Raw genomic sequence first — 9,776 nt, forward strand, 5'->3', positions numbered from 1 at the left:
CATTCTCTGGAGTTTTGGAAGAGCAAACTGCACTCACGCAGGGGGGCAGAGTGAAGCCCCCAAGCAGCTCTGCTCTGCTCTGCTGCTCATTGCCACAGCACACCCAGGAAGCCAAGCCCCCAAACACTGAAGCAGCTCATGTTTGTGTCAGCCTTGCTGGGGCGACAATCTGGAAACAGCTTTGCAAATCTTCCTGCTAAATGACTTTGAAGGGTCTTTGTGGCAGAGAACCTGTCCCAGCACTCTGAAGGGCTGGGGACCTACAGTGAGAAGCAAAGGCAGGGTGTGCCCAGGGCAGGCAGCCCAGAGCTGCTGGTGGGACCCAGGCTGCACATCCCCATCTGTGTAGGAGCAAGACTCACACCTACACTCACTCAAGCTAAGTCTCGCCTCCCCCACACGACAACCCCAGCACACATCAGCTCAGGCACCAGCCCACAGCCACTCAGCTTCCCTGCTCCAGCCCAGGCAACTGCTCCAACGTGCCTCCTCTTCCTCCACAAGCCCAAACTCTCTGAAGTTCAGGAGGCAGAAGCAGGATACACAGGGCAGCTTCAGGACACAACACTTCATAGTCTAGTGCAATGAGTGAGCAGCAGGGAATAAAAATCCCTGGTGGCAAGCCACAAGGTTGTTTTCTGGAGAGCAAGGGCATCTGAAACTGGAACAACGATTTCATGTGCAACAGGACCCTGCCCCTGCAGGTTGCAGGCCAGCAGAGCCGCACCATCAGGAACTGCATCTCTCACCATGAGTCCAGCACAGCACGGAGCCGGAGCCAGGGACCATCCCATCAACTCGAGCCCATGATGGGGCCATGCACTTGCACTTTGCTGAGCACCTCTGCTCATTAACTCAGGCTTTGTTCACACAGTTTCTCTGGTCTTCTCACTGCCTAGTAATCAAGGCAGGTGCAGTCCAAAAAAAACAACAGAGAGCTGCCCAGCCTTTCACAGACCACGTTTGCCATGTTCTGTCCTTCTCAGCATGACTTCTCCACCCTCGTGGAGCAGGAGGTGCTGGCACAGGGATGCTGTGCCGAGGACGTGGTGTTCCCAATCCAGGCTGAGCAGAGGGCAGGCATGGGATCACCCAGCCTGGGGGGCTCTGGACCCCACTGAGTCTTGGCACGCAGGGCTTGACCACGAAGAAGGAGCAGCCCACGGAGGCACCACCTGCCCGATCCCACAGCACTTCAGGAGCAATGTGGGGATGCCCAAAGCTCCATTCCTGGCAGCACAAGCAGCCTCTTGGCATCGCCTCAGGACAGACATTGTGCCACCCAAAGAGGACAAAGGCAGGTGGGTGCCCATCTGCAGGGAGGGTAGACATGAGAATAATCTTGTTGGTGATGTGCAGTCCAGCACCATGCCTTTGGTGCTGTCACGGGGAGGGCAAGGGCAGGGCAGGCAGGGAGCTGTGGCTCCACAGCTGCCAGCATACCCACAGAAAGAGTGGCCAGGCAAGGCAAGCTGGGCAGGCTGTGACCGGGACCTCCTTTGCCTTCTCCACAGTGAATCCCCAGAGCCATTTGGTGGCTCTTATCACCCATCCTGCTTGTCCCAGTGAGGATGGCCATGGCGCAGCAGGCAGGGAGAGGGGAGGGAGCTGCTCAGCAGGCTCATGCCTCTGACATGTGCTGCGTGTGGCTTCGCCAGACCGCAGGATCTGGCTCACTGAACGTGTGGAAGCAACACTTCTCTGCGTCTCACTTTACAAAGCCCCAAACAATAACTGTCTGTCGCTGCACAGGAGCTTAGGAGAAACATAAGTTGCTATTGGCATGGCGCACAGCAGCCTTCCTCTTACACAACACCAGCAGATGTGAAAATAGCCCAGTGCTGCCTTGTGTGTTCCTCTGACCTCCTGTTTGCTTCTGGATCAGATTCCAAAGCTGGATCTTAACCTACAAGAGCCATAAAAGCAAAGGATTTGGCCCTATCAGGGACCTCTTCATAATCTAAGACAGATGCACTTCGTGTAGGAGAACACGGTGAGGTTTATCAGGCAGGGAAGAGGCTGAGGCAGGACCACCCTCTGCTCTGCAGCACAGCCAGGGCAGCGCACGCTGGCATTGCCCCGTGCTCTGCCTGGCCATGTACTCGAGGTGGCTCAGGGACAGAAGAGCTGGAAGCTTTTGCAAACCAGGACAGCACTCAGAACTTCACATCCTACTGCTCAACTTATACTGAAGCTGCCTCTAGCCCCCACCTGCCCTGGCAAAGGGGGCCCTCTGAGGTTCTGTGTCCCCAAACTTGTTATCCTCAGGGTCACTGGTGCTGCCAGAGCCAGCACAGCATGGGGCCATCCCCTCCAACCCCACAAGGTGCTTCTGGGGTTTCTCACCTGCTTGAAGAGCAGACATTGATTCCAAAGCCAAACCCAAAACCACCTTGGGACATACAGAACGAAAAAGCACATGAAAGAGAAATTGCTCCTCCAAGTACAAAAAGGTAGAAGAATAAACTGAAGAACACTAAAAATGTGATAGAGGGAGAGCTCAGTAACCATCAGCAAAAGGGCATCCCTAAGAACAACCTGCATAAATAAATTAATGTCTCCAGGGTCTGCGAGGGTATCCAGTGTCCCTGCTTTGGAACTGCAGCAACCCCGAGCATCAGAGTGACTTCCTAAGAGGCAAGAGAAGAAAACAAGCGGGGCTGTGCTGTTGCAGGGGAAGGGACTGGTGAATGACCTGTCCTCCAGGCAGCCCTGTGAGGTCCAGGGCCGCTCCCAGGGCTGTGCTCCACCCACGCTCCAGCAGTGCTCCCCTCTGCCCCACCATGTGTTAGTCACTGTGCTCCTTGGTGGAAATGCCACATGATGGTAAAGCCCTGGAAGAGTCCAACTCATCCAGAGGTCTAAATCCTGCTCCTGGAAACTCCCGACCCTCCAATCTCCCTGTGGCCAGGGCTGGGGAACACCTCCCAGTGCTGCCATGACCTGCCCACAGGAGATACTACGCCTGCCCTGTCACCCACTGGCAGCTGCAGGGTGGCCTTAGAGTCTATGAGAAAGCTTTAGGCCAGAGCTGAGCCCCCACCACAGAACTGCAGTAGCTCACCTGTCAATGCACCGCAGACATCATACATAAGGAGCCACCAGAACACACAGAGCATACCCAAACCATGGTGTTTCGTCCCAGAATCCCTCCAGCCCCATACATGCTGGAGGGATTTCTACCTCTAAACACAGAGCCACAGGTACCAGGCAGCAGCAGAGTGATTCTAAGACCAGCACATGGGACAAGCCGCAGATCATAGCTTGAACACAGGGCGAAAGGCAGCCTTAGAATATAATCCACTTCTGGAGCTCTTAAATCTCCCCAATACAACACAGAGCCCTTTAAGCAAAACTAAACAACTTCCTTTAGACTAAATAAATATTAAACCTAAGTGATGCATTAATTTACTCCAGTTCACCAAAGGCTAACTCCTACCCAAACTGATCATTATTAAAGAAATCCTATAATCCCTCGCTCCCATTCAGGCTCAAAACATGTAATCCCATGAATAAATCCAGAAAGAAAGTGTAACAAAATGGGCAATAAAAACTTACAGCATTCACATCTTTTCATCTACCATTAATACTGTAAACACTCACTCGAAGGCCCTCGAGTATGACTAATCTAATGTTTTGGCTCCCCACACCAATCACCGACGGAGCTCCGCTCTGCGTGTGACACCCAGTGAGCTCCGCCGCCCCTCCGGCCGCAGCCAGGACACCTCCGCAGAGCCCAGCCCAGCCATCCCACCTTACAGCCCCCAAAATGCTGCAAAATCAGCACAAAAGGGAGCAAGTATGGTTCTAATAGCACCAGAGCATTAAGCTTTTTTTTTTGCTTTTTTTTTTTTATTATTATTTTATTGCTTTGGAAGCCTGCAAGTTCCAACTGTATAAATGCCAATAACTTTGTTTTAAGGCTGCTGAAGTAAGAGATCAGATTTTAGCAAGTGCTTTCCAGGCAGCCAGCCAAACTTTTTCTGATTCACTAAAAGCACCAAAGGGAGGGGGAGAGGAAGGGGGCTGGAGGGCTGATTAACTGCAGTTACCGCACAAGCGCAAAAAAACCTCTCCCCACTGCAAAGGGTTCCGGTGCTGCGAGCCCTGAGCAGCCTGTGATTCCTTGGGCTGAAAAAAAAAAACACACCAGAGAAACAGAGCAAACACCTTCCAACCGCAGCGTAATTTACAGCTGCGGATCCTCTCCTGCTGGGGAGGCTGCTCCACCAGGGGAGGCTCTGCTGGTGTCGGGCTCAAGCTGCAGCTTTTGGAGGGGATGAAGAAAAAAATGTGATCGGGGACTTTTTGGATGGGTGGGAGAGCAGGGGATGGGGCTTGGTTCGGGTTTTAGCTTGGCCAGAGGGATGGAGCTCCCTCCAAGGCTGTGCTCATCCAGGACCATCCCCTGCTGCCGCTGGAGATCTGGAAAGGGCGAGCAGGTGCAATCGCGGCCAAAGCAGAACTCAGGGCCAAGGGTGGCACAAGTGTCCCCCAGCCCTGGCGGGAGAGCGGCTGGAGCCACCGGAGAAGTGGCACCTGCTCTGCCCGGCCCTGCAGGTGGGTCTGCTCCAGCACGCCCAGCTAAAATCCCTGTGGCAGTGGGGCGCGTGGCCACCGGGGCAGCTGCCATCCCCGTCCCGCGGGCACCTGGGCAGCAGACCTCGCTCAGGGTGCTGCTCCAACGGCCTCATTCCTGCCAAGGCAGGATCAAAGGCTGGAGCTGACTTGGACGGCGTTCTCCTGAATAATGGGGAGGGAGCTCGCAGCCTCCTTCTCTTGGCTGGGAAAACTTGTGTTTTTCAAAGCATCAGTTTTTGGGAGTGAGTTCCCGAAGAGGGGAAGAGGGAAAAAAATGTAAAAAAAGAGAGGGGGGATAAAAAAGGGGCGAAAAGGGCGAACTGGAGAGCGCCTGCTCTTCCAAGGCAAGTGCATCAATCAACATTGTGCAAGGAGAGTCCAGCACTCCCTCTCACATCATTAGCCAGGCTAATGCACTCCAGAGGATCCCGCTACGGCAGGCTACCGGCGCACTGGCTGCACCCCTGCCCGCACCGGCGGCCGAGCACAACCGGGCACGGAACGGGAGCTGAGCACACGGGGAAGCCCCGGTCCAGGGCAAATGACACTCCAGCATCTGGTGGGGGGGTCGGTTTCCACAGCTATAAAAACTAGAGGAAAAAAAGTGAAAGCCCCAGCCAAACCTGCCTGGCACTCGAGGTCAGCACGCCGCCTTTGTTTCTATTTTACAACCAAAAGCGAGAGAGGACAGAAAGGACACGTACCTGTACCTGAAAGCACAGCAGCAGGAAATGTAAACATCTGGAGAGGAGAAAAAAAAAAAGGCAACAAAAGATCAAATGATGTGGTAGAATTATTAAAGTTGATTTTTTTTTTCTTTGTTTTTGTTTGCAATTTTTTAAAGGGCTGAGAGCGATGCTCTGCTTAGAGAAGGCTCAGGTCCCCATTACCACTGGCTGCAAGGAAAATGCAACCACAGCTTCCAGAATGAAAGTTTAAAAAAAATTAAAAATATTTTTAAAAATTAAAAAAAAATTTAGAAATATGCCATAATCCTTACAGGCAAGTGCAGGCTGAGAGCAGTGAATACATCGCTGGGCGACGAGGGGCTTGGCCGGCGGCTGGTCGCTAGCGGAGCGCAGTCCCCCGCCGCCGCGCTGACATGGGAGCGATCCGGCCAGCGAGCTGCGATCCGCGCCGCGCTGCTCCGCGCCGCTCCGCGCCGCCGGGAAGTTGTGGTACCGCCCGCTCTGCCTCCGCCGAGTGACTCGTCAGGCATCAGCTCTCCTCTCCCCCTGTCTCTCCTCCTCCTCTCCCTCTCTCCGCCTTTGGGGGGGATGAAGGTGCTTATTGTCAGTAACTTCCGATCATCAGCAAGTGCCCCCCCCGCGTCCCCCCGGGCCGGGCCAGCCCCGCCGGGCGGATGGAGCCTCTCGGCCGCCGCCGCGCCCCGCTCGGGGCTCCCCTCCGCACCCCGCGCTGCGCGCTCCGGGCGGGCGGCATAGCGATGCGCGGAGCGGGAGGCGGGACCCGCCCGGGCGGGCCCGGGGCTGGCACCGCCTGCGCGGAGGGGGCACCGCCCGGCCGCGGGCAGCGCCGGCCGGGGAAGCGTTTATACAGAATAAGTGAGGGAGGGGGTCGGGCTCCCCCGAGCCCTCCCCGGCCCGACAGAGCGGGCGGCGCCGCCGCTCGTCCGGGACGCGAGGGGCTCGGAATCCCCGGCACGGCGGCCGCTGCCCCGTTCCTCCTACACGTGCGGCTGCCCGGGGTCCGGTGCGTCCTTACCTCCGACGGGGCAGGAGCGCGTCCTGCGCCCGCCGAACCTCGGGCGGGCGGCAGCGGGGCCTGGTAGCCCCGGAGCGGCCCCTCGCGGGCCGGGACAGCCACAGCCGCCCGGTCCATGGGCCCGGCACCGCTCCCCGGAGGGACGCGGACGGCGGGGACAGAGCGCCGGGCTGCCGGCGCTGCCGCCGCCGCTCCGCACGGCTCGCCTGCCCTCCAGCGGCCGCTCCGCCGCTCCGCACCGCCCGCAGCCCCGGGGAAAGCCCGCAGGCTTCCTCCGCCTCAGCTTTGGGGAGGTTTTTGGTTTGTTTGGGGGTTTGCTTTAGGTTAAAAAAAAAAAAAAATCACACGCTGATAGCGTGTGGTAACTCTTTCCTCTTGTCTGAAAGCTCGTTTATGGCATACAAGATGCCAGGAACCGTTAACCTCCACACATAGCCGAATTCTCCAAAGAGCACCCAACATCAGTTAACACCTTATTAAGTGAGAACATAACCATAGCTCAGAACTCTGAGCTTTCCAAGTTCTCCACTCGAATAACAGCGTACATCAGTGCAGCATGTCGGGCCCAGCTGCTCTCACCTCTGCAGGGACCGAGGTGCTTGCTCCCCTGGCACTCTCAGCCACAAATCAAGCAGCATCTTTAATCCCTGGAGTTCGTCACTGAGAGCCTTCAGGTATCAAGTCACAGGGTTTTTCGGCCCATAGTTTCAGGCCCAAGAGGCACAGAAAACATTAAGTTTTAAAACAGTGATGAAAGCAAGTCCTTATAAAACCTCCAGCAGTAACATGTCTGTGATGCATCTAAGAGACTTCACACTTTTAGTCTTATGGATCTGCAAGTTTAAAAAAACCAAAAACCCAAACTGCTATCAATTGCTGATGTCATCGATATCAGAGGCCCTATGCATCCCTGTCCTGGCAGTCCCGTGGTGCCTTGCCACAGCTGAAAGCTGTTTTCACACATGGCCAAGAACATCAGAGCCACTATCTTGAGCCCTACAAGTTGAGCTCACCAAGATGCCTATGCTGTAACAATACAGAATCTGGGGACTCACAAGATCACAGTATTTAGCTGAGATGGGAAAAATTTCCATATATCCCTAATCATCACCGATACCTCATTTCTTGGAATCAGTGTGGGTGGCAGAAGCCCAGCCTGTGCTATCTTTTAGTATATATATACACACTATATATAGTGTGTGTGTGTGTATATATATATATATATATATATATATTCTATAGTGTGTATATATATATATATATTCTATAGTGTGTATATATATATATATATATATATATTCTATAGTATATATAGTAGGTGCTGCTCAGTCCCACAGGAAAGGTCCCCACAGCACAGGGTCATGCCCAGCATCTCCACATGCCCCAGCCCTGCACCTTGTTAAGTCCAGTATTTGCTGCCCAATGCATACAGCAGTTCTGTCAAAGCCAGAGGCAGTAACTCCTCCAAAACCCTCACAGCCACCTGCGGGTGTGAGCTTTGACTGCTGCTCAAGGCTTTTCGCCATGGCAGCCCCATCACCTACCTCCAAGAAAAGGCTCCTCAGATGGCGACTGATGGCTCTGCCCAACACTCCAGCTGGCTCAGGGCTGCTGCACCTGGCTGGAAGCAGAACAGCTAGAAAAGGAACTTGTGAAGCTGCTGCTAACATTTATCATTTTAATTGCCCCAACAGCAAGTAAAATTACAGCAGCTACACCGGAGCTGTGAGCTACACATGGAAAAACTCATCCCAGGTGACTCTGGCCCAGACCATGCTGAGAAGCTGTGTACTGGCAGCACAGCTGCCCCCACAGCCATGACCCAAAGGACTTGGATCCACACAGGCCAGGAGGACCTGGATGCCTCAAACAGCAAGAACTGCCAGGGCAACACCAGGGGTTGTTTTAAAGAGGGCACATGAGGGTTTTCTTCTTTCAATTATTTCATTTGTAATCACACGAGTTCTTTATTTAAAACAGATCCATCCTTTGTGCCTCAGTAGTCTGGCAAAACCCCTTAATCTTTAATATCCAAATAGTTACCTGGAGAATAATAGCAATATTAGGTGAATCTCAGACTACCAGTCTTGAACAACACAGATGGGACACAGAATAGAGAAGAGGCAGCTCATATGTGTCTCTGAAAAAAATGGAAATATCCTTTCGCTCTATGCTGTTACGAATATACATGAGGGTGTGTATATATATGTGTGTGTGTATATATCTATATATCTAATATTAAAATCTCCACACCCAGACCTTGTTGCTTCACTGCTGAAGGTTCCTGTATGATCAGATTCCCAGCACAAATCCAGCCAGAGCAGCTGATGCCCACTGGAAAACCTTCAAGGCTGTTTATTTTTCTTATAGCACACTCAGGGTGTGAAGCCTGGCACAGCACGTTCCTGAGAACGACGTTCTCAACACTTTATAAAGCAAGACAGGGCCAGGTAGGACCATGCACTGCAGAACACCCAGTGAACTCCTGGGGTTACTGCCTTCCACTCACCCTTGCAAATGCCTGAATTAAGGCAGTGTCCTACAGTGCCCTGGTGGTTTTATTGGATTAGTGACCGCCCTTCAGCAGCTCAAATCAAAGTCTGAGCAGCCTGACCTTTCACTTGCAGGGCAGTGAAGGTGCTCCCGGTGAAATGAGCTTCGTTCACTCTGCTCCACTGGTCCATATCCCACGAGGAGCGGGCATTTCACAGAGCGTGGAGCCCATTCAATGGGGCCGAGGACTTAAGAGCATGCTTGAGGGGGAAGCCTGCCCACCCCAGATACGCCTTTGGAATGTGAAAGAGAAGCCAGCAGGAACGGCCAGGATCTAGCCCAGCCGCATCTGGCACACCAAGATTTAAATTAAAATGAAAAACCTGGGCTGATGTTTTACAAAGACCAAGTTCAGCTCTATATCCCAGTCCTGCTTCGGGTAAGCAAATCCGTGCGTGGTTTGCTCCTGTAATCAGCATCCTCAGCCTTGGGTTGTTTGCTTGTTAAGGAAACTTTTCCTTAAAGAAAATCCAACTGAAGAGGTTTTCTCAATTTGAAAGCCTTGGTAAAAGGAAAGACAACTTTCAGAATGACTGGAGTGCACGTTCTGTCTTTATCCAGTTTACACACAAAAAGACAACTTCATCCCAAGGTAAGGAATGCTTCTGCCACATAGTCTGGATAGACAGGGAAGGAGGGGATGCTTTGCAGTTACTGACATTTGACAGAAGAGCCACCTCAAAACAACCCTGAATTGTCCAGGAGGACAGGACTTCAGACTCAGCTCCGCCACATTCAGTCACAGTCTTGCAGAAGAAACATGGTGAAGAACAGTCAGAACTTGGATTCAGCCATCACAGCTTGGACTTCTTGGGAACAGAGGTAACCACAGCATCCCTTCCAGCTCCTGACCACAGGGATGTCTTGTGGCTCCTCGCAGAGGGAGAACCCAGCATGCTACAGCCCTTATTTTGATG

General features: G+C 53.3%; 1 protein-coding gene across 1 annotated transcript in view; it reads right to left on the reverse strand.

Moving 5' to 3' along the window:
• Nucleotides 1-5,887, reverse strand: part of FGF18 (fibroblast growth factor 18) — a 64,632-nt gene extending 58,745 nt beyond the window's left edge. The window contains exons 1-2 of the mRNA XM_066196956.1: nt 5,582-5,887; nt 5,286-5,322 (exon numbers count right to left, since the gene is read on the reverse strand). Coding sequence (XP_066053053.1) covers nt 5,286-5,322; nt 5,582-5,613 — 69 coding nt within the window. The 5' untranslated portion in view covers nt 5,614-5,887. The remainder of the gene's footprint in view (nt 1-5,285; nt 5,323-5,581) is intronic.
• Between the last annotated feature and the right edge of the window lie 3,889 nt (nt 5,888-9,776).

The sequence above is a fragment of the Chamaea fasciata genome, unplaced genomic scaffold (genome assembly GCF_029207755.1).
Source record: "Chamaea fasciata isolate MVZ Bird 193981 ecotype frontalis unplaced genomic scaffold, bChaFas1.0.hap1 SCAF_15, whole genome shotgun sequence".
Taxonomy (NCBI): domain Eukaryota; kingdom Metazoa; phylum Chordata; class Aves; order Passeriformes; family Sylviidae; genus Chamaea; species Chamaea fasciata.